The 26,034-nt window shown below is 36.2% G+C and overlaps 1 protein-coding gene across 9 annotated transcripts in view; it reads right to left on the bottom strand.

Moving 5' to 3' along the window:
- Positions 1-26,034, bottom strand: part of STAU2 (staufen double-stranded RNA binding protein 2) — a 308,045-nt gene that overhangs the window by 164,043 nt on the left and 117,968 nt on the right. For all 9 annotated transcript variants that reach the window (XM_029222764.1, XM_029222761.1, XM_029222758.1 and 6 more), the window contains 2 exons: positions 21,392-21,529; positions 12,782-12,913 (listed from right to left, as the gene is read on the bottom strand). In XM_029222764.1, the coding sequence (XP_029078597.1) occupies positions 12,782-12,913; positions 21,392-21,529 (270 nt within the window). The remainder of the gene's footprint in view (positions 1-12,781; positions 12,914-21,391; positions 21,530-26,034) is intronic.

Below are 26,034 nucleotides of genomic sequence, written 5' to 3'. Positions count from 1 at the left end.
AAGAGTAATCTCTTCTCTCTCCCCAAACAACTCTAAATTGATAATCCAATAAGCCATAAACTCTCTCTCTTGCCCTCTGCCCCTACCCTCCCCAGAATATGAAAGGAAGCAACAGCAGAAGAGGTAAGTCAAAGTTGGTAACCTGGAAAGCAGATTAGCTGCAACTAACTTAGCAGATGTGAGCTGGCTGAAACCTCACCTGCAGAGCAAGAAGCCAGCAAAGAGCTAACAAAGAGTAAATCGATTTGTGCTCCAGGACCGCAGAAAGCCTCGGGAATCAGAAGCACACCTGGTACTTCTAAAGATGAACCCTGGAGGAGCCTGAAAACAGAAAGATTGTTTGGAGCTCTTTCAAAATGCTATGAGACTTCCAGGTTACCTCTTTGACCCCAAGGAGACAGATTTCCTAAAAGGTTTCCTCTTCGGAAAGGCCTAAAACAGAGAGACTCTGGACACCAGGTACAGCTGAGGATGGGATGGATCTATACGCCACACTGCAAATAAGGAGATGGAGTCCAAAGCTACATCCTTACATTCTGGAAGATGAGGTTCCCCAGCTCCCTTCCTCACTGGGCCTCAGAAGACAACACCCAGCCTACTGATCCACAAGGATGGTGAGGACAACACAGGGAACAGAATAAAACTTAAAAAAAAAAAAAAAAAAGATTTAAAAAAAAAGTTCTCAGAGAGAAAGAAAGAGAGAGAAATATTACACCCATTAAACAAGAACAGGAGGTTATAAAGAGGAATATCCTGAGAATGAGAAAGAGCTCTGGGAAATAAAAAAATACAATAGCTGAAGCAAAATACTTCAAAGAACGACTGGAAGACAAAATTGAAGAAATCTCCTAGAAAACAGAACATAAAGAAAAAGAGATAGAAATAGAAAATAAAGAAAGAATCAGAAGATCATCCATTAGACTAACAGGTAACCTAGAAAGAAACATTAGCAAAAATGGAAGGAAAGAAATTATCAAAGAAAAAATATAAGAAGTTTCCCACTTTTAAAGTATATGAATTTCTGGACTGAAACCCAAACACCTAACACAATTTATAGAAGAATGTACAAATCAAGTCAATCACCCATGAATTTTCCAAACTCCTGAGAAAAGAAGTGAGAAAAGCATCAAGAGGGAGGCGAAACATAAAGGTTTCATAACAGGCTGAAGAATCAGAAGGCTTTGGAGTTTCAACAGTAATGCTGAGAGGTAGAAAACATTGGTGCAATGCCTTCAAAACTCTGTGAAAAAAGTATTTGTAATTTAGAATTATGTCTCAGAAAAACTACCAACTGTGTGGGAAACATAAAGATGTATCAGACCTATAAGATCTCAAAAAAATTTACTCCCCCTGTATCCTCTATCAGGAAGCTACTAGAGCATGTACTCCATCAACACAAGGAAATAACTGAAGAAAAAGGGAAACTGTCCAGAAAACAGGCAACTCAACAAGGGAGACAGGCAAAAGCAATTTTCAGTGAAATGGTGAAGAAAAGAACCAAAACAGTGAGTCTTTAGCAGATCCATCGAACAAACAATCCAAAGTAGAAGAGGAGGATAAAGAGCTCCAAGAAAGAAAAACCGAGAAACTAAAAAAGTACATGATGTGTTTACTTGGCAGAGAGTTTGGGGTTAAATTAGACAGACATAGAAAAGTATACATGTGGAGTATGAATAAGAGAACTAAATCTTCATTTTCCATAGCAGGAACTCAGATAATAACCTAAAAAGAAACAAAAAACAAAACACCAAGAAATCTCAGTATAAGCTACTGACAATAGAAAATAACAGAACAACTAAAATGGGTAGTGAGTGGTTGCCTTTGGAAAAAGGGAAACAGAAATGGTCAGTTGCAGTGCAGGATAGCATGGTTTTTTATTATAAAACTTGAGTCTTTATACCATTAATCTTGAATAAATCTTGACTTCTTATACATATATGAGTACTACGTATATTACTCTGACCAATATATAATAAACAAATATAAAATGAATAAAGCACATGCCAGTTATGTCTTGATGTAGAACAAATTCCAAGTTATAAGTGAAACCACGACATGTAAGTGAAAAAAAAAAATCAAGGTACAAGTTCAGTATATTTTTTTAAAGGTAGAGTGTTCCACTCTTCCTTAGAATGTAGAAATGTAACAAGGAGAAAGAGCCAGACAATGTAAAAGATCCTAACTTTCCTTGAACCCATCAGAGATCTGAGATTGTAAAGCAAACAAATGACATGAATTCCAGTGACAAACCCCTCTGAGGAGAGGCTGGGCTCACAAAATATTTCAACATTGGCAGAGCAAGGAAGGAAGAGATGAATACCAAAAATGCTGGTAAGAAGAAGGCAGATGAAACGTTAGTAAATTCTGAAAGACTGCATGTGGGTTAGCACAACAGTTTAGAAAAACTAGGAACTCCAGAGAGAAGTGCTTTTCCACGGGCTTCCTCTGGGAACTCAGGACAACTGGAGGTACATCAGGAAACCGGAGAGAGCCTCACTTGGTGGTACAGGTATGAATCAGGTGAATGTCACGGAGAGAAAAGCAAAGAACTTTGCACACTCCTCTAGTCTTCTCTCATACAAAGACAAAAGCTCAAGCCACTAAGAAAGGAGAGAAACAAATCCTATCTGCCTCTGGGGTAGAGGTAGGAAATTTTATTAACCCGAAAGCTCAGGCAAAGACTCATTGCTTCTGGGTAAAGAGCAGAAGCAAAAGCTATCTACTCCCAGAAAAAAAAAAAAGGGAGGGTAGAAAACCCTCTTGAGAGAAAGACCCTGCGCCAATATAAAGCAGATGTCTGAAAATGCTGGGAAAGGGGCTGGAAAACTCTACTGCACCCAACACAACCTACAGATCCAAAGTAAAGTTTGGCTACCATGGGGAAGGAGGTAGAAGTAGTAGGAAAAACCCACCTCTGAGCCCCAGGCCCATAGAGTCTGTCTGAGAATGAGGTTGGACAAGAAAATCAAGAACTATGCTCCCTGGCTATTGTAAATAGAGCTGCAATGAACATTGTGGTACGTGACTCTTTTTGAATTATGGTTTTCTCAGGGTATATGCCCAGTAGTGGGACTGCTGGGTCGGAAGGTAGTTCTATTTTTTAGTTTTTTAAGGAACCTCTATACTGTTCTCCATAGTGGCTGTATCAATTTACATTCTCACCAACAGTGCAAGAGGGTTCCCTTTTCTCCACACCCCCTCCAGCATTTTTTGTTTGTAGATTTTTTGATGGTGGCCATTCTGATCAGTGTGAGGTGGTATCTCATTGTAGTTTTGATTTGCATTTCTCTAATGATTAACGATGTTGAGCATTTTTTCATGTGTTTGTTGGCAATCTGTATATCTTCCTTGGAGAAATGTCTAATTAGGTCTTCGGCCCATTTTTGGATTGGGTTGTTTTGTTTTTTTGATATTGAGCTGCAGGAGCTGCTTGTAAATTTTGGAGATTAATCCTTTGTCAGTTGCTTCATTGGCAAATATTCTCTCCCACTCCGAGGGCTTGGAAGCAACCTAAGTGTCCATCGACAGATGAATGGATAAAGAAGATGTGGCACATATATACAATGGAATATTACTCAGTCATAAAAAGAAACGAAATTGAGTTATTTGTAGTGAGGTGGATGGACCTAGAGTCTGTCATACAGAGTGAAGTAAGTCAGAAATATACTGTATGCTAACACATGTATATGGAATCTAAAAGAAAAAAAGGTCACGAAGAACCTAGGGGCAGGACAGGAATAAAGATGCAGACCTACTAGAGAATGGACTTGACGACACAGGGAGGGGGAAGGGTAAGCTGGGACAAAGTGAGAGTGGCATGGACATATATACACTACCAAATGTAAAACTGATAGATATTGGGAAGCAGCCGCGTAGCACAGGGAGATCAGCTCGGTGCTTTGTGACCACCTAGAGCGGTGGGATAAGGGACGGTGGGAGGGAGGGAGATGCAAGAGGGAAGAGATATGGGGATATATGTACATGTAGATCTGATTCACTTTGTTATAAAGCAGAAACTAACACACCATTGTAAAGCACTTATACTCCAATAAAGATGTTAAAAAAAAAATTATGCTCCCTTACCCAACACAATCCTATGATCAAATAATAAGTAGAAGCAGTTGACTACAAAGCATGGAGATACCCCTCACCTCATGGCAGAGCAAAGAAAGGACTGCTGCAACCTGAGGATGGAGCAGAAACATTGAGGAAAAACCCTCCCCAAACCTTACCCCAAACAAAACACAGATAACAGCAAACCACTGCTCAACGAACTTGAAGTTAACAGACTGTGGCAACAACAAAACCCAAAACAAGCCCAACTACTGACTAGATTGATGCCACCTTCCATAGTAACAGTCTGACAGAAGAAGAGATTTGCCTATTTCTCAACATAAATGCTATTTAACTCAGCCTCTAATGTTTCTCAATACACAATGTCCAACATTCATCCAAACATTATGAGACACCCAAAACTGCAAAAAGAAATAACCCTTTTTCAAAAGAGGGAGAAGTCAACAAAACAGGACCCAGAGATGACCCAGATGCTAGAACTCTAAGAAATAAATTTTACAATACCTATGATTAATAGGTTAAAAGATCTAATGTAAAAGGCAAACAACATGCATGAACATTTGGAGAATTTCAGGAGAAAAACAGAAATTATAGTAGAACAAAAGCAGATGGAAATCCTAGGGAGATAAATACCACAGAAGAAACTTAATATTGATGTCATTATTAACAGATGAACACAGCTGGAGAATAATCAGTAATATTGTAGATAAATCAATAGAAATTCCTCAAACTGAAAAACAGGAAAAAAAAAAAAAAGGAGTGAAAAGTAAAAAGGAACAGAAGATTCTGGATCTATTAAGACAACACCAATGGGCTAACCAATGTGTAACTGGAAATTCCCAAGGAGAGAGAAAACAAGGAAGAAGAAATATTTTAAAAGATGATACCTGAGTATTTGACAAAATAACTGAATGACAACAAATCCCAGATCCAATGTGTTCAGAGACCACTAAGCAGGAAAAAATACAAAAAGGAGAAAGGAAGGAGGAAAAGGAAGAAAAGGAGGCAAAAGGGAGAAACAAAAGAGGAAGGAGGGAGAAGAGGGAAGAAGAGAAGGAGGAAGAAAGGAAAGAATCAAATTTTGACACATCAGAGTCAAACTGCTGAGAACTAATGAAAAAGGAAAATTTTGAAGGCCTTCAGAGGGGAAAAAAAAAGCACACCAAGAGGGGGAAAAAAAGGCAGATAAGAATTACAACAGACGTCACATAAAAAACTATGCAAGTCAGAAGACAGTGGAACAAGATCTTTTAAAGTGCTGAAAGAAACACAAAAACCCAGAATGCCATACCCAGACAAAAATAACTTTTAAAATGAAGACGAAATAACAAATTTCTCATCAAACAAAAGCTGACGGAAATCACTGCCAGCAGACCTGCTAATACAAGTAGTATTAAAGGAAGTTCTACAAGCAAGAGTATAATACCATAAAGAAATTTAGATCTACACAAATGAATGAAGAGTTCTGAAAATGGTAAAAAATGAAACTAAATGTAAGATACTTTTCCTGATTTTAACCACATAAAAAGACTGACTATATAAAGCAAAATTAGTAACAACAAACTGTGGGTTTTATACTATATAGAGAGAAGTAAAATGTATGACCACATCGAAGGTGAAAGAGAAAAAAGTGAACGAAGAGTAAATGGAAAAAACAGAAACAACTAATAAGATGGTAGATTTAAATCCAACCACATCAACAGCTATAATAAGTACAAATGGTCTGATCACCCCCAACTAAAAGGCAGAGATTGTCAAATTATATTTTAAAAAGCAAGACCCTATTATATGCTTTCTAAAAGAAACCAATTTAAACATAAAGACACAGATAGGCTAAAAGTAAAATGATGGGCGGGGGGGGGGAATATCCCACACAAACACTAATCAGAATAAAACTGGAGTGACTATATTAACATCAGACAAAGAAGAATTTAGAACAAGGAATATTACCAGGGAGAGAGAAAAAAAATCACATAATAATAAAGTGGCCAAGTCATCATAAAGGCATAACAATCCTAAAGGTATATGTATGTAACAACATAGCTTCAAAGTACATAAAACAAAATTGATAAAACTGAAAGTAGATAAATCCAAATTTCTAGCTGGAGACATTAACACTTGATAAAAGTAAACAGAAAATCAGAAGAGACACAGGACTTGAAAGAAGAAATCAAAGGGAAATTAGAACAAATTTTGAAATGAATAAAAATAAAAACTCAACTAGTCAAAATCTGCGGGACAGAGCTAAACCAGTGCTTAAAGAGAAATACATATCATTAAATTCTTATATTAGAAAAGAAGAAAGTTCTCAGATCCACAATCGAAGCTTCTAGCTTACAAAACTAGGAAAAGAATGGAAAATTAAATCCAAAGCGAGTGAAGGAAGGATAAAATAAAGAGCAGAAATCAATAAAATTGAAAACAGAAAAATAGAGAAAAACCAATGAAACCATAACCTGGTTGTTTGAAAAGGATAAAAATAATTGATAAACCCCTAGCCAGATTGATCAGGAGAAAAAAAGAGAAGAAACAAATTATCAATATCAGAAATGAGAGAGAAAATATCACTACAGACGCTGTAGCCATTAAAAGAATGACAAGGCAGTGTTATGAACAATTTTATACCATTAAACTCAACTTAGACGAAATGGACAAATTCCTTGAAAGATTCAAACTGCCAAAGCTCACTCAAGCAGAAGTAGATAATCTGAGTAGTCTTATATCTATTTTTTAAACTCAATTTATACTTAAAACCTTCCTACAGAAAAAATTCTAAACCCAGATGACTCCACTGGTAAATTCTACCCAACAATTAAGGAAGAAAGAATACCAAACTCTTTGAGACTATGAAAGAGGAGGAGATACTTCCAAACTCACTATAGGAGGCCAGCACTACCCTGACAGTGATCCTAAAACCAGTATTTCTACTTGGGATGATGAAAACATTCTGGCAGTGGATAGCGGTGATAGTTGCACAACACTGTAATGGTACTTAATGCCACTGAAATGTACACCTAAAAATGGTTAAAACGGTAATCTTTGTTATGTATGTATATACAGCTATCCCCCACCTTTTTTCAAAGTTTACTTTATGCCGTTTGCTTTTATGAAAGACCTGCACTAGTACCTGTTATTGCTGACCAAAAGAAATCCAAAGAGGGTTTTCACTTCTATGAACAACCAAAACTGCCATCAGCGTTTATTTTGCAGGTAACCATCACTGAGGCAGCGCATACCAAGAGTGGCAACTACATTCGGCATCTCAGCAGCCAGCCGCCATAACTTTGAACTGCATCTGAAGATCTGTGCTTTATCTGGATTTATGTTGTGCATCCGTTACCAAGATGTGTCCTAAGGTAAACACTTCTTCATTTTAGGCCATTCTGGCTTACAAAATGTTTCACAGGAATGCTGTATGCTTTCAGATAGTGGGGGAAAACTGTATCACATAAATTTTTAAAAATCCGTCAATAAAAAAATTCACCATATCCACAAACTAAACAGAAAAGTCATATGAGTATCCCAACAGATGCACAGAAAGCATTTGGCAAAGTTCAACATTCACTGATAATTAAGGGGAAAAAAAACTTCTCAACAATTTAAGAATACAAGGAACTATCAGCCTGATATAGAGCATATATAAAAAGCCTACAGGGGCTTCCCTGGTGGCGTACTGGTTGAGAGTCTGCCTGCTGATTCAGGGGACACGGGTTCGTGTCCCAGTCCGGGAAGATCCCACATGCCGCGGAGCGGCTAGGCCTGTGAGCCATGGCCACTGAGCCTGCGCGTCCGGAGCCTGTGCTCCGCAACGGGAGAGGCCACAACAGTGAGAGGCCCGCGTACCGCAAAAAAAAAAAAAAAAAAAAAGCCTACAAGCATCACAGTATATAATGGTGAAAGACAATGATTTCCTCGTAGGATCAGAAACAAGGTAAAGATATCTGCTTTCCTATTCAACAATCAATTGTACAATCAATCGCTTCTATTCAACACTGTTCTGGATGTTCTACTCAGGGCAACAAAGCAAGACAAATAAATAAAAAGCATACAGATTAGAAAGGGAAAAAAACTGTCTTTATTCACAGACGACACATCATCGATGCAGAAAATCACACAAAAATCTACAAAATAAGCTAATCTAACTGATCAGTCAGTTTAGCAAGGTCACAGGATACAAGGTCAATATATAAAAGACAATTGTATTTCTATATGCTAGAAAAGAATTGGAAATTAAAATTAAAAACCAATACCATTAACAATAGCATCCACAAACATGAAACGCTTAGGGATAAACACTAAAAATGTACAAGATATTTCTATGAAAAAGTACAAAACACTGCTGGGATCTATTTCCAAAAACCTAAATAAACAGGGAGCTAGATCTTGTTCATGCGCTGGAAGACTCAATATTCTTAAGATATCAATTTATGCAAAACTGATCTATATAGTCAACACAACCCCAAAGAAAAATCCCAACTGGATATTTTTTGGTAGAAATTGACTCTACAGTTTATTATGAAAATGCAAAGACTCTAGATTAGCCAAAAAGATTTTTAAAAAGCAGAACAAAGATGGAGTTCTTTATCTGATTTGAAACCGTAGCAAAAAAGCTACACTCTATATACAGTTGTAGTAGCTAAAGAACAGACATACAGATTAAAGGAACAGAATAGAGAATCTAGAAACAGACCCATACATATGTGGTCAATTGATTTTCAACAAAGGTGCTAAGGAATTCAATGGAGAAAGCACTCATCTTTTAAACAAATGTGGTGCCTGAACGTACATAAAAAAAGGAGAGAAGGCAGGAAGGGAGGAGAGGGGAGTCCTTCATCTGACAGAGGACTGGCACACAAAATATATAAAGAACTTTTACAACCCAATAATAAGGAAGCAAAACATCCAGTTTTTTGAAAGGCAAAAATTTTGAACAAAAACTTCATGGAAGAGATATGAATGGTAAATAAACACATGACAAACTACTCAGCATTATTAATTAGGGAAAATGCAATTAAAATCCAAAGAGATAATGTTATACACCTACTAGCATGATCAAAGCTAAATGACAAGAACAAGAGCAGGAAAAGATGTGGAGTAATTGGAAATCTCAAACACTGCTTGTGGAAATGCAAAATGGTACAGCCTCTCTGGAAAACATCTTCAGTTTCTTGTAAAGTGACACGGTACTTATTATTTAACTGTGTACCTATAGGATATACTAGAGAATATGTACAATAAAGATTTTTACATGAATATTTGTAACCACTTTAGCTATAATAGCCTCGAACTACAAACAACCTAAATGTTGGTGAAGAATAAAATAGTGACAAACAATAAAACAGAACAAATGAATGATAAATGCAACAACGTGCATGAATCTCAGCAATAAGAAGCCAGACACGGGACTTCCCTAGTGGCACAGTGGTTAAGAATTGCCTGCCATTGCAGGGGACACAGGTTCGATCCCTGGTCCAGGAAGATCCCACATGCCACAGAGCAACTAAGCCTATGGGCCACAACTACCGAGCCTGTGCTCTAGAGCCTGCGAGCCACAACTACTGAAGCCCTCACGCCTAGAGCCCGTGCTCCGCAACAAGAAAAGCCACCACAATGAGAAGTGCGTGCAGCAAAACAAAGAGTAGCAGGGGGCTCGCCGCAACTAGAGAAAGCCTGCACACAGCAATGAAGACCCAATGCAGCCAAAAATAAATAAATAAACTAAATAAATTTATTTTTAAAAAAAAGAAGCCAGACACTGAAGGCTACATAATGTACGATTCAATTTATACAACATTTTGGAAAAGGCAAAATCATAGAGACAGAAGTCAGACCAGTGCTTGGCAGGGTCTGAGGAAAGGGGAAGACATTTACTATAAATGGGCATTAAGGAACTGTTTGGGGTAACAGAAATGTTATAAATCTTAATTGTGATGGTGGTCAGTGCATGTACACACACACACACACGTCGAAATTTATTGAACCACAACTCGATAAATCTGAATATTTTTAAAGGGGGTATGTTAGTGCATACACATAGAATATCTCTGTAAGGATATTTATTTCATCTTTATTTATCAAATCCTTACATAAGATTCACTATATTTCAGACACTATTCTACACGATGTACAAATATTAACTCACTGTGGGAGATAACTTTTTAGGAAGAGAGACTAAGAGACCGAGGGTCTCAGGGTGAAGTGAGACTAAAATTTTTTTTTCACTGTTTACTCTTTTGTGCTATTTAAATTCTTTTAATCACGTACATTTCTTGCTTATTTTTTTTTTAAAAAGCCAACTTTTTAAAAACTGCTTTTACAGGGTTTTTTTTAATTGCTTTTGCTACATTCTCCAAAGATCTTCTTATTGACAAATCATCATATTCACTCCTTCTCTTATTCGATCTCTGCAGCACACGACTGCCACCTTCTTTTAAAAATCATTCTCTACTGCCCCTTTTGCAGGTATTCTTTCCTCCTCCTTCTTCCTGTACCCCCACGCACATTATCTGCTACTGAGATCTCATCATGTACACCTCAGAAGGACTGCTGGTGTCTTTCCCCTTTCCTCTCTACCACCACTGCCTTAGTTCAGATTCTCAGCATCTTTCACCTGAACAATCCTGCTAGCACGGGCCTCCCTGCCTTCAGTCCTGTCCTGCCCAAATCCATTCACTACATTACTTACAGGACTGTCTTTTGAAGAAAGCAAACCAGATCATGTCACTTCCAAGTTCAAATCTCAAATTAATAATTCAAAAGCTTTTACTTCACATAAAAACAGTGGTCTCGGCTATTCCTTACTTTCCAGATTCATCTTCACATATCTAGAATTTTAATTATACTATAATTTTTGCCATATGATTAAAGCTCCTCACCCCTAACACTTACTGGTCAGTTCTTGTGTGCAGGGACAAAATTCCAGTCATCCCGTTATCTTCAATTTTAAGTGTTTAGCATTTAGTGGGGGTGGTGAATTTTATGTGTCAACTTGTCTGGGCTACAGTTCTCAGACATTTGGTCAAATGTTATTCTGGGTGTTTCTGTGACCGTGTTTTTGGAAGAGATTTACATTTAAATCACTGAACTTTGAGTAAAGCACATGGCTCTCTATAATGTGGGTGGGCCTCGACAGTTGCCGAAGTCCTGCCTAGAAAAAGGCTGACCTTGCCTGGAGCGAGAGGCAGCTCTCTAGCCAATCACCTCTGGACTCTGCAGCTCTTTCCTGAGTCTCCAGCCTGCCAGCCTCCCCAGCAAATTCTGGACTAGCCAAGCTTCCAAAATTGCATGGGCCAATTCCTTAAAAGAATCTCCCTGTGATACACACACGCACACGCACGCACACACACATACACACACACACACACTCTCTCTCTCTCTCTCTCTCTCTCTCTCTCTCTCTGTTGGGCTCTGTTCCTCTGGAGAACCCTAACTAATAACACAGTGGGTAAGCAAAAAACGTTTTTCAAATTAATGAAATTAATGCCAGTTTTTTGTTCTATTTTATTTTCACGTAACTTACAAATAAATGTCTATGAGATTTATTTTGACATATTTTTATAAATCACCTATCAATTTTAAGTCAATATAAATGTGTTAAGTTAAAACAACATATACACAATATAGGAACTATAGAAACTTGAACACATGTTAGGTTTCATGTTACAAATACTTTTAAAAGAAGAAAAAGCATTCATTAGCCAGGTTATAAAAACAGAATTGAAATCTCCAGTGATATCACACAGACAAATAATTTTTAATCACTCAAAATAACTTCCTAGGTATTCGTAGTACCTTAAAAAGAAAAGCATATCTAAATACTTTTTAACAGATGATTTCATTTCTACTCTAAGCTTCAGAAAGGTGTTCCTACAGAAACTGAAAATATCCCTGAAACAGAATCCTTACATGAGAAAATGGCATGGAAAAAAGCATATTGTTTATGATAGAAATAATTATTATGCCTGTTTTGTGACTGTTCATACAAATAAAATATTTAATAAAAGTAATTTATACATATGTATAGATAAAATGATAATTTAATACAAAGTGAAATGAAGCCAGTTCCTGCCTAGTTATCTGCCAAGTCCTGAATTCAAGGTTCTCAGCTTCTCTTACAACAGAGGTAGGTGTTAATGATGTCATTACCTGCTGCAGAAGAAATAGGGGACCATGAACACAAGTCTTGGCAGAAAATAAACACCCTCTGAGTTTACCTTTAATTTAAAGTAAACAGAAAAATTAGTTTATAGAGTGTCTGTCCTACATAGCTCCTGCCCTAAAGGCGTAATCAGGATCTTTATTTCTAGTGTTTTCAGCTGTATTCCAGAAATAAAGGCTAACAACCTCTATTCTTAAAAAAGCACGAATTAAAACTGTGTACATAAGGCAAAAATCATCAGTCAGTAAGCTAAAAATTATTACATTGGTATTATATAAGATATGTATAATGATACAATGAACTTTTAGTATTTTCTAATTGTAAGATTATAATATTTTATCTTGAACCCTAAACAGCTGTTATTTTATACCTGGAGAATCTATCTTTAAAGAGATGAAGATAGAGTGCCACCTTAGAAAAGTTAAAACTTGACATCACTTTAACACCAGTTAAGACAGTACTTAGAGTCAAGGAACACTGGGACAGAATGTGCTCATCACTTTTGTACCCTGACAGGATAGAACTTGTCCATGTAAATTTAACTCTCACCTTGTCAAGTTGATCTTGAAGACTAGTGGATGCTTTATAACCAAGCTGTAACAGCATTGCTTCTGCAGCGTTTTTTTTGGCTATCTTTTTATTAGGTCCTGTTCCAGTAGCAACTTCATTGCCTACCTTGACCTGGTAAGATTAAAGTAAGAAATTAATGATAGCTGCTTTGGTAACAAACCTTAACACCATAAAGCAATGTGTTCTGCTTTCTAGCATTCAAAAATATAAAGTTAAGTCCATAATAAAAATGGCAATTAAGATCCCTTTTATGTAAAACATATATGAATATATACATGGAGAAAAGTATGGAAACATGGTCCTCAAAATGTCAGTGGGGGTTATCTCAGGATGACAGAATCTTAGAAGATTTTTAGTTCCTTACATATTTCTATATTATTTGATTTTTAAACAATAAACTTGTATTATTGATATAAGCATAAAAATAAAATTCACACTGTAGAGAGTTGATTACAACTACATTTAGTATTCTTTACTTAATAAATTGAAAAGGCTGAAATTCATGCTGCTGCCACTTAAAATAATATAAAATGGGCAGAGGACCTGAATAGACATTTCTCCAAAGAGGACGTGGAGATGGCCAAGGGGCACATGAAAAGATGCTCAATATCGCTAATCATGGGGGAAATGCAAATCAAAACCACAATGAGCTATCACCTCACACCTGTCAGAATGGCTATCATCAAAAAGAACACAAATAACTAATGTTGGCGAGGATGTGGAAAAAAGGGAACCCTACTGCACTGTTGGTGGGAATGTAAATTGGTGCGGCCGCTGTGGAAAACAGTGTGGAGGCTTTCTCAAAAAAACTAAAAACAGAATGGGGGAGAGGGATAAATTGGGAGACTAGGATTGAGATATACACACTACTATACAAAAAATAGATAACTAATAAGGACCTACTGTATAGCACAGGGAACTCTACTCAAAACTCTGTAATGACCTATATGGGAAAAGAACCTAAAAAAGAGTGAATATATGTATATGTATAACTGATTCACTTTGCTGTACCCTAAAACTAACACAACATTGTAAATCAACTATACTCCAATAAAAATTATTAAAAAAAAAAAAAAAAAAGAAGAACTACCATATGTCCCAGCAATTTCCACTCCTGGGTACATATCTGAAAAAAACAAAAACACTAATTCAAAAAGATACATGTACCCCAATGTTCATAGTAGCATTGTTTATGACTGCCAAGATATGGAAGCAACCTAAGTGTCCATCAACAGATGAATGGATAAAGAAGATGTGGTACATACACACAATGGGATACTACTCAACCATAAAAAGAATGAAATTCTGCCATTTGCAACAACTTAGATGGACTTGGAGGGTATTATGCTAAGTGAAATAAGCCAGACAGAGAAATACAAATACTGTATGATGTCACTTATATGTGGAATCTAAAAAATACAACTAGTAAATATAACAAAAAAAAGAAACAGACTTACAGAAAACAAACTAGGGGGGAGAGGGAGGAGGGGAGAGGCAATATAGGGGTAGGAGATTAAGATGTACAAGCTACTATGTATAAAATAAGCTACAAGGACATACTGTACAACACAGGGAATATAACCAATACTTTATAATAACTAAAATTGTGAATTATTGTATTGTACACCCATAACTTACATAATATTGTACAATAACTATACGTCAATAAAAGTCTTTAATCCAAAAAATAAATTTTAAAAATGATATCGTTTACAAAGGTTTACATTAAATAGTTCCTGAAGACAATTAATATATAAAGTTTAGCACAATACTGTGGTTAAGAACAAAGACTTCCAAGTCAGATTTAGTTGAAACCCAACTCTATTACTTCCTAGCTGCATGAACTGATTCAAATTATTTACCATCTCTAAGCCTCAGTTTTTTCATCAGTAAAAGAGGGATAATACAATGACCTAATAGTGTTGCTTTGAAAATTAAACACAAAAATGTATGTAAACTACAGTGTATGTTACAGTATGTGAGTATAACTGCTCAATAAATGGTAGCTTTTTATCATTAGAACTATTCCACAGTTACCTTTTGTGAACACTTGATGTATACATGTATATATGTACATCAACATATTTAAATATACATCAGTCATTTTATATCCACGTGTACATTTCCTGAGTTGGGTAATGATTTTTTAGACTTGCATGTACTGAGATAATACAAATATAAAAAGTAAATTAGAAAACAAAAAAAGAAAGAATTACAAGGAGAAATAGAAAATACACAATGAGAGTGGAATTTGTTTTTATACATTGTTCTCAGTAAGTGAGAGAAGCAGACAAGAAGATAATCACAATTTTGGAAATTAAACAATCTAAATAATCTATGGGCAAAGAAGAAATCTCACTGGAAATTAGAAAATATTTTAATAATAATGGAAATACAATATATCCAAACTTGAAGGATGTAGCTAAAAGAGTGTCTAGAAGAAAATAAGTAAGCCATAAAAGCTTACAGAGGGCTTCCCTGGTGGCACAGTGGTTGAGAGTCCACCTGCCGATGCAGGGGACACGGGTTCGTGCCCCGGTCCGAGAAGATCCCACATGTCGCGGAGCGGCTGCGCCCATGAGCCATGGCCGCTGAGCCTGCGCGTCTGGAGCCTGTGCTCCGCAACGGGAGAGGCCACAACAGTGAGAGGCCCGCGTACCGCAAAAAAAAAAAAAAAAATGCTTAGAGAAAGGCAGAAAAGTAACAAGCTAACCATCCATCTCAAGAAGTGATTAACAGCAAAATAAACCCAAAGAAAATAGAAAAATAGAGACAAGAGCAGAAATTAAGGAAATATAAAACAAAGTACAACAGAGAAGTTCAAAAAGCTTAAAGTTGGTTCTCTGAAAAGACTAATAAAATGATAAACCAAAGGTAATACTGATCACGAAAAAATAAGACACAAATAAGAATGAAAATGGGAGATGACTATAGCTTCTGTAGCATTACAAAAAAATAAAGGATACTGAATATTTCAGCTAACATTTTTTGACTATTTATATAAAATGGAAAAATTCCTAGACAATACAAATTACCAAAACTGGCAGAGAATAAACTCTTAGCTATATAGATCTGTAACTACTAAAGAAATTAAAACCACAATTAAAAACTTTTCCACAAAGAAAACTTCTGAGAGCTTCTCCAGCAAGTTCCACTCAACCTTTAAGGAAGAATAATGCTAATCTTACAAAAATTCATCCAAGAATAAAAAAAGAGGAATCAGTCCCCAATTATTCAGTGAGGCATCACTTTGGTTCTAAAATCCAACAAGTATAAGAAAAAAATTTTACAGACCAGTTTCACTCACGAACATAAATGCTAGTTTAAACCATACAATAGTACACTGAACAAAGCAATATTAAAAAGAAGAAAAATTGTGACTAAGTTAGGTTTATTCCAAAAATGCAAGATAAGTCTAACATTCGAAACTCAAACAAAATCAATGGAATCTGCTATATTAATCAGTTAAGGAGACAAATCATATGATCACCCTAATAAATGAAGCAAAAGCATTTGCTAAAACTCAACATTCATTCATGATAAAAACTCTTAGCAACTAGGGAAGGAAGAGAACTCAAACCTCAGCAAAAATTATACTTAATGTTGAAGTTCTGAAATTAGAAACAAGACAAAAATGCCCTCCATTTTTACTAGTATTTAACATTTTACTGCAAACCCTGGACATAGCAATAAGGCAAGCGAAATAAAAGGTTTAAGAATTAGAAGTGTAAGAACAAACTGTCATTACTTGCAGAAATAATATTTACAGAGGAAATCCAAGAAAATGTATGGGTAAACTGTAAGAATTTATGAAAGTACAAGTTCTTGTATAAAAGACAGTATACAAAAGCCAACTGCCCTTGTATAGTCCATCAACAATTAAGCAGAAAATGAAAAATGTTAAAAGATACAATTTCTATTAAACAAAAATCAAATATCTATGATGTTTAAAATCTTTACACATAAAACAATACACATTGAGAAATATTAAGATAAACCTAAAAGAGGTATGCCATTCTCATGCATTGAAGACTCAATATTATAATATCAATTTTTTCAAATTGACCTATAAATTCAATAAATTCCCATCAAAATCCCACACATATTTGCACAATATTTGACAAGCTGATCCCAAAATTTACATGGAAATGCAAGGTGCAAAGAACAGCCAAGATCCTTTTGAGGAAGAACAAGGTGGGGGTATTATTCTTCGGGATGTCTAGACTTATTATAAAATTAACATCAGGGAAAAGAGAGATAAACTTGACTGCCTTAAAATGAATTACTTCTATTCCTCAAAAAGTATCATTAAAAAAGGAAGAGTCAAGTCACAGCACAAGAGAAGATATTTGAAATGCCATATAACTGCAAAAGGTTCACATTTCCAGAATATATAGTAGATTCCTATAAATCAATTTTTTTAAAAAAAAACAGCTGAAAAATGAGCAAGAAAGCTGAACAGGCAATCTATATCTGAAATTTTGAATTGTTTTATCAAATGTCACTGCAATTTGTTTTAAAAAAGTTAGAAAACTTCAATAGCTTCATGTCACTTTAATAAAATTTCACAACGACACCTATACTGGGTACTAGCAATGAATGGCTATGTGATACAACTAAAACTAGTTTTCAGATACAATGTATGATAATTCTACACATATTTTTCTTTTTTGGCTTTTGTGTGTAATCATTACATTTGTTATTTCACTTGTGTCAGAACATATAGATTTCCATCTGGTATCCACACATGTGTACTGTTTGCCATTTATTCTTACACCATTATTGAGATTTTTATTTGTATTACTATTTCCATCACTACTTTTAAGCTTCAGTGAACCAGCTCCTTCTAAGGAATTAGGGATATGCAACACAGTGCTTAAAAAAAAACTTAACAATTATAAATAATGTCCAAATTATATGACAAAGAACTGCACTTTCTAAACAGAGTATAACTCAAGATGAACTAAATGACATACTTCTTGCAGTATATGACACACTGAAAATGTACTCATTATAGAACCTCTGTAACAACTATCACAAATCTTATAGTTCAGATCTGTGCAATGTTTTTGAAACATTTCATTGCTTCTTCTCCTGAAACCAGAAACCACCACATTATGACAAATCAGCAAGTAGTCTATGGACCCCACTCAGAAGCACTGATCTAGTGCTGTTCATGGCACATCCTTGGAGCTGGGTGAACACACACACCTCCCACATCTGTTGGCCTGCACCTGACCCGATGTATCAAGGCTCTGTGTGTCCTTGAGTCCCTGGCTAGAGCCAGCCTCTACTACCTGTTGTTTTTTCCAGTGCTTGGTTTGTTCCCCAGCTTCACCAGACCCTGTGTTGTTGCTGGAATGCATGCTAGCTAAAAGATTAGGCCAGCTACGTCAGAAGCTTCCTCTACTGCTCTGAGGGTCACAAGACTTGCCAAAGTAAATGGCAGCAAAAGATAACTGAGCAGCGAAAGATGTTTCATCTGTTTTCACAAGCTATATACGTCTCGTCATTCTCATTCAAATCTTCTGCTGCTTCATCCCTAAATCTCATTTACCTGCCCAGGCCTGTGGCCCTCTGGCTCCAGGTTCCTGCTCTTGGGCCATGGGGTTCCCATCACAGCATTCATCTTAAATCTATGTCGGCTGGCTTTCCGTCTGACCTACTCTGACACCTCAAGACTTATTTCCAGAACAGGTGCTTCCAGATTCATTTTTCCCATTCACCCACCCCTTGTCTGACACAGTTTTTACAGTTGCATGGTTCAACAGCTTGTGAGTAGTTGGTTACCCCAGAGTTATTTGTTACTATTGAAAAAGACCACTGTGCTAAAGGACTTTGATTCCCTGCCAGCACTCACAGTGGTCACTCAAAAAAAAAAAAAAAAAATCACTGCATTATAAAAGTCAAGTAAGTATGTAAGTAAACTTCCAAAAGTCATCTTCCTACAAAGCTCACAAATTTTATAACCATTCTAAGACTTTTACATTAAAATGTTAATTTTTCTGCAAAGAAGCTCAATTATTTTGCTACGCAATAAATTTAAGACAGATTTTTTGTCTTTAAACAAATCATTTAAATTAATCAAGTCATCTGGACTTCCTGGCAGTCCAGTGGTTAAGACTCCACACTTCCATTGCAGGGGGCACGGGTTTGATCCCTGGTCAGGGAACTAAGATCCCACATGCCACACAGCACAAAAAAAAACAAAAAAAAACCCAAGATACTATTTAAAAAAATTTTTTTTTAATCAATCAAGTCCTCAAAAAACCAACAAAAAAATTCTAAAATAGCATTTACCAAAAACTTAATTATCTTTCACTGAGTCACAAATGAAATTTCCTTTACATATATTTTTTAAAATCTGGAGATCTTAATCACAGGTAGAAAAATTAACATCATGCGACACATAATAACAGAATGTGCTGATATACAATTTAGTTATCGTTATTTTCTCTTGAAAAATTAAAATATGCCTCCCCCCCCCAAAAAAAAAAAAAAACTTTAAGAAATTTTCTCTGGACCTAAATACCCAAATAATGTCATCACAGATTTTCCTTTACCTAGTAATCAATACAAGTAACTACATCCATTTTATAACACACATTTGTTTGTGGGGATTTTCTGGTGATAGATAAATATGAGCGCATTATCTTTAGAGAGTTCACTTCCACATTCAATTATAACGAATGACAACATTGTTTAAGTAGTTTATACAGAAGCCTTTACTTTGATGAAGTTGCTGCAATGCTGTAATGAATCCACTGGGGCTTTCAGAAGAAGGAAAAAACAATATGAATTCAGTGTGAAAACATTTAGAAGTACAGCCAAATGTTCCTGTTTGACTAGAATGTTTATGAATACCCATAAAATGGAAGCTCGCCTAAGATATTCTAAATTCCTCTTTCAAAAGGGGTACTCAATATACTCCACAGGAAAGGAATTGTTTAATAAAGTCAAAGCCAGCTTTTTATTCCTGACACAGGTCTAAAATGTAGGGGATTTTTTTTTCCCCTCAAGTTTTGGAGTTCAAAGAATATTTTCTATAATTCTTTAAAGTCAAGAATGTAAAAAGAAAAACGGTGCACATGTTTAACAAAGTGAAAATACTGGAACCACACTGTTGCGGGTCCCAGTGACATCCAGACAATAATGTGTTCACAAACCACAGAAGAATTCCCCCTCCCTGGATATCTAAGTTCCCAACCGTGGTTTACCTGTAACTACATCATAAGTTTATATCGCCAACAAAAGCCTAACATACTAGCTCTCAATCAGGCAGGCAGCAAATATACCTCACATGTTTATGAAGGTCCTACTACATACATACCGCCGTATTGGGTACTGTGAGATAAAGAAACGTGGGGATTACAAATTAGGAAGGAAGGTAAAATTTAGACATGCATGAAAGTTAATCAACATGAGATACACTATCTGAGTCCAGAACGTTTGCCATGGGTCAGCACTTAATTAACATCTGTTGATTGTAACTGGGTTTTATTACAAATGAGAGCCACAGGTTTGACTGGAAAAAGGTTCTCTGACAAGCCTATTATAACAGAAACAGGTGGGACAATGAGAATTTAAACACAGACTGGGCGTGAGATGATTCTAATGAACCATGCCTAATGTAAGAAAATGTAAGAAAAACTTCCATATGTTTTAGAGATACACACTAAGTACGTAGGCTAAAATGACATGTGGTTAGAAAGTAGCTTTAAAATACTTCAGGAAAAGAAGGAAAGGAGGGTGGGAGGAAGGGAGGAAAGAAAAACTGATGGCCAAAGCCAAGTACAGCAGAAATCATAATTGTTGGCTTTGGATGATGGGCATTTTCCCTAAGATGCCATTATACTCTTCCATTATACTATTTTTTAAAGCATACTATTAAATATATCCACCTTTGGCTATGTTTGAAATTTTCATAACAAAAATGAAAAGTTTCTGTGATACTGGGGCTTGACTTGGCAAATGAAGGTGGACAGGTATAGGATTTAAAACGAAGGAGGGCATTTTAGGCCTTCTCCCTCATTCTCAGTCCCCACCCATCGACCAATACACCAGCAACCATTCTTCAGTTTTCTTGGCTTCACAACGCAGCAGTTAAGTCTCTCAGCAATTCCGAGTTCCTCAGTCCTCACCACAGTTAGGTAGCCGGCTAGCTCCCTTTTCCTAATTTATCTAATAACCCAAAAGTCCGTGCTCTTGGCCCTGTTCCACATACTACGTCCACCCTTCTAAATTTTGTTTCTAATTCCATCTGTCTTTTATTCCCAGTAGTTAATAGACTCCAGCTGCAAATTGCAACACATTAAGTTACAGACAGGCATTCCCAGTGATGAACCCTGTGTGAGCTCACAGCCCCTTAGAAACGCATACTATCTATTCTAACACGTCCTTGACACTTGAATGTTTCAACCAAGTGGGTAGATGGGCCTGGAGGGAATGAACACTTTAAATGTAAACAGTTTTATTACCTTCTACTATTAATTCCTAGTTTTCGTTTCCACCATATCTCTATTCCAGCTTCAGGATTTCTAAATTTTTTCAATAGTTAAAAAAATCTTTTAATATAAAAGTTAGAAATACCTGCATCACAAATTCCCGACGTCGAGGCATTCCTCTTTCTGAAAGCAAAACGTAATCTGGTTCCTTTTCCTTTTTGGCCTGTTGAATTTGAGCCAGGCGGCTAATGGGGTTCATTCCTTGACCATATTCTGGTCCAGCCTAAAAAAATTTAAGAAAAATTTTCAAAACATAAGACCTGCTTTTAAAACTTGTTATTAGATCCTTAAAGAAACCATGGTTCTCATCTCCTCCCCTGCACCCCAAAACTGTCTGAAATAAATGAAGATTTATAAAGGAAAATTAGAAAATGGATCTGAAACTAGGCTTCTATAGGATTTAGGGCTCAGAAGTATTATTGATAAGTTGGTCAACTATCCTTTAAACTCTTTAATACAGTAGGAGTTGCTTCACAACTTCTATTCATCAAAAAACACCAAAAAGAATGTAAGAAGACAAGCCATGAACCGGGAAGAGATATTTGAAATACATGTAAGTTAAAAAAAGATATACCCAGTATCCAAAATATATTTTTAAAAACTCCTAAAAAGTATTAAGAAAAAGACCATCTAAAATAAAAATGGGGAACTCCCTGGTGGTCCAGTGGTTAGGACTCTGCTTTCACTGCCAAGGGCCTGGGTTCTATCCCTGGTGGGGGAACTAAGATCCCGCAAGCCATGAGGTGTGGCCAAAAAAAAAAAAAGTGTTAAAATAAAAATGGGCAGGACTTCCCTGGTGGTCCAGTGGTAAAGGATCCACCTGCCAATGCAGGGGACGTGCACTCGACCCCTGGCTGGGGAATTAAGATCCCACATGCCATGGGTCAACTAAGCCCGCACACCACAACTACTGAGCTTGCATGTCTCAACTAGAGAGCTCGTGTGCGGCAAACTATAGAGCCCACTCGCTCTGGAGCCCATGCGCTCTGGAGCCCACACACCACAACTAGAGCAGCCCATGCCCACAACTAGAGAGAAGCCCACGTGCCACAACAAAGAGCCCACGCACTGCAATGAAAGATCCTGCATGCCTCAATGAAGATCCCACCTGCCGCGACTAAGAGCCAATGCAGCCAAAAATAAATAAATAAATACTTTAAAAGAAAAATGGGCAAATGAGATGAACAGATAGTTAACAGAAGGAAAAAAAACATAAAAAGATAATCCATCTCATTAAGACTCAGAAAATGCATATTAAAACCACAGTGAGACACTATTTCATACCTATCAATTTAGCAAAAGAAGTCCAACAGCCTCAACTGGTGAAGGTGGGGAGTAACAAAAACTTACACGGTGCTGATCATAATATAAACTGGAAAACAATTTGGCAATGTCTAGTAAAGCCAATAAATAACCCACTCCTCAGTAGCCTCTTCAACTAGAAAACTGTTACCCAAATGTGCTAGCTCATTTGTATGGGAATATCCACAGCTGCATTATTTGAAATAGCAAAAAAAGAAAAACTGGAAATAACCTAAACATTCATCTATAAAAGAAAAAATAAATTATGGCATGTTCATACAATGGAACGGCATATAAGAGTGAAAATGAATTAAGTATTGCTACATACGTCAAGATGAATGAATTTAAGAAAAACATGTTAAGTGAGAAAAGCAAGCACAGAAGAATATATAAAGTATGATATAATTTATATAAAGCCCATTAAAACTACAAAACACTGGTGAAATTAAATAAGATCTCAGTAAGTGGACAGACACACATGTTAATGGATCAGCAGACTCAATATTCTTAAAATGTTGATTCTCTTCAAACTGATCTATCAATCAAATCTATCAAATCAATCAAAATCAATCTATCAACCCCAATCAAAACCCCAGCATGTGCTTTTGGGTAATAATTAATAAGCCAATACTTAAAATTCATATGGAAATGTAAAGGACAAATAACCAAAACAACCTTGAAAAAAGAACAAAGTTGGAGGAATCAGACTACCTGATTTCAAGATTTATTATAATGCTATAGTAATCAAGATAGTATGTGTGGTACTGGCAGAAAGACAGACAAAGAGATCAATGAAACAGAACAGCATCCAGAAGTACATCCACACATATATGGTCAACGAAGGTGCAAAAGCCACTCAGTGGAGAAAGGGTGGTCTTTTCAACCAATGGTACTGGAACAATTGGATATTCACATGTAGAAAAGAACCAAAACTTCAATCCATACCTCACACAAAAGTTAACTCAAAATGGTTCATAGGCTTAAGTGTAATATCTAAAACTAAAACTTCCAGAAGAAAATATAGGGGAAATTTTTCTGGTTTGGTTAGGTAACAATTTCTTAGATACAACACCAAAATCACATTCAATAATAATAACGATAATAAATTGAACTTTGTCAAAATTAGTAGCTTCTGTTCTTTAAAAAGGACAAGCCACAGGCTTGGAGAAATATTTGCAAACCACATATCTGATGAAAAAAAAAACTTGTACTCAGAACGTATAAAGACCTCTCAAAATTCCGTAATAAATTTATATTTTAAATGTATTACTCGCCATTATTTAAATTATTACTTAAAACTTTTTAAGCGAGCAAAGGATCTGAACAACACTTCACCAAGCTTCATGTGCTACTGTATATACAAAAAACTGCTCTATCATTAGTCACTAGAGGAATCTGAACCAAAATGAGGTATCAATATGCATGTATTTGAACAACTGAAATTTAACTATACTATGTGTTAGAAAGGATGTGCAGATACTAGAATTCTCACACATGGCTGCTGAGAATACAAAATGGTTCAATCACTTTGAAAAACTATTGGCAGTGTCTTAAAATGTCGTATACCTACTAAATGACCACACCACTCTACTCCTAAGTATTTACCCAAGAGGAAAAAAAGCATATGCCCAGAAGACTTAGACACAAATGTTCACAGCAGCTTTATTTTTAATAGCCCCAAATTAGAAGCATCCCAAATATCCAACGAAGAGTGAATGGATAAACAAATTATGGTATATCCATTCAATATACTACTACTTAGCAACAAAACAGAACCAACAATTAATAGCTGTAACAACATGGATGAATTTCTAAATTATTATACCAAGTGAACGAAGCCAGTCAAAAAAAGAGTGTTGCTTGGGAATTGAAGGTGGGGGGATTCCAAAGGGGAATGAGGAAACTTTGGGGAGCAATGGATAGGTTCATTGTCTTGATTGCCGTCGTGGTTTCACAAGTGTATACATATATCAAATCATATCAAATAGTATGCTTTAAATTATGTACAGTTCACTGTATGTCAATTACACCCCAATAAAGCTATCTTAGAAACCAACCAAATACCATTTTCCAGAAAAACAAACATGTAGTAAAACTGTAAGATTAGGAAACATTAAACACAAAACTAATGATGGCAGGTTACCTAAGGGAGGTGGTATCAGGATGTGACAGAAGAGGGTCTACAGATAGCTTCAACCTTACCGAGAAATGTTCCATATTCAAGCTGGGTGGTAGGTCTTACTTGCTCTTACTTAGTATGCTTTTTAACTTACATACACATCCTATATAAACCTTTTAGAAGGCACTCTATTTTTAACTTTATATAAGGTAATGTTTATGAATAAAACCTGATAAAAGCTTTTTTTTAAGTTTATGTATAGCCTTTTTAGTGGCTTCTAAAAGGTTTAAAAACGAACAAAAAATAAACCTTTGCAAATCAAGTATTTTTTTCTGCATGCAAACTAACTTTCTTCATATGTTATTCCTAGAAATGAAGGTTTGCATGTCATATGGTCAGCACTTTATATCCACCTGTGAAAATTTACTCTAAAACAGGTATTAGAGACAAGGGTAATCACTAAGTTACAGTTTATATATGTTACACTAAACTCACAGAAGAGCCACTATATACTCTTAGCTTTTCCTGTAGTTGTTGAGTCTCGACCATATCTAGCTTGGTGCTGCAGGTTCAGCCTCTAAGTCAGATCCTGCAAGGTCCTTTAAATTATGTTTTGGGGATTTGGGGTTTTACCCAAAGGACAATGAGAAATTACTAAAAGATTTTAAGTAGAGGCATGACATGATCTGATCAGTATTTCTAAAAGACAACACTTTTAGAAAGATCTTTTGATGTCAAAAGTACTTGTAGGAAGAAGGCCAATTAAAAACCTACTGTAGTAGTTCTGCCAAGACATGACTGTGAGCTGGATCAAAAGGGTGGCAGGGAATGGAAAGAAATGGACCAACTTAGGAAATATTTAAGTGATGCAATCAATAGGGCTTGATGATTGACTCTATACAAGGAGGTGGAGAGACGTTAACAATGATTCCCAGGATTCTGTTTCAGCAGCTGGATGCGGATGCCAGTCACCAATGATAAGGAATATGCAGGAGGAGGAAGAGGTTCAGAAGGGAACGCGATGAGTTTTGGACAGAGCTTCAGGGGCCTGTGAACTATTAAGTGAGAGGCCCAATAGGCAGTGTCGAGCACAGAAGAATATTTGGGAATCATCTATATAAGGACTGAATTGAAGCCCTAGAAGTATGAAGAGCAGCCTAGGAGAGAGTAAGAGAGGGAAAAGACTGAGAACTTCAATACTGCAATAGTTGGGTAGAGGGGGAGAAAAAAGAAAAGGAAAATTTTAGCTTTTGATAAAATATTGGTTTCTACTTCTACTTACATACCAAGAAAATTTAAAAAATATA

Source organism: Monodon monoceros, unplaced genomic scaffold (assembly GCF_005190385.1).
Source record: "Monodon monoceros isolate NGI ecotype Baffin Bay Population unplaced genomic scaffold, NGI_Narwhal_1 Super_Scaffold_14, whole genome shotgun sequence".
In the NCBI taxonomy this organism is placed as follows: Eukaryota; Metazoa; Chordata; class Mammalia; order Artiodactyla; family Monodontidae; genus Monodon; species Monodon monoceros.
Note: the sequence above shows the minus strand (reverse complement) of the source record. Positions and strands in the feature narration are given on the sequence as shown.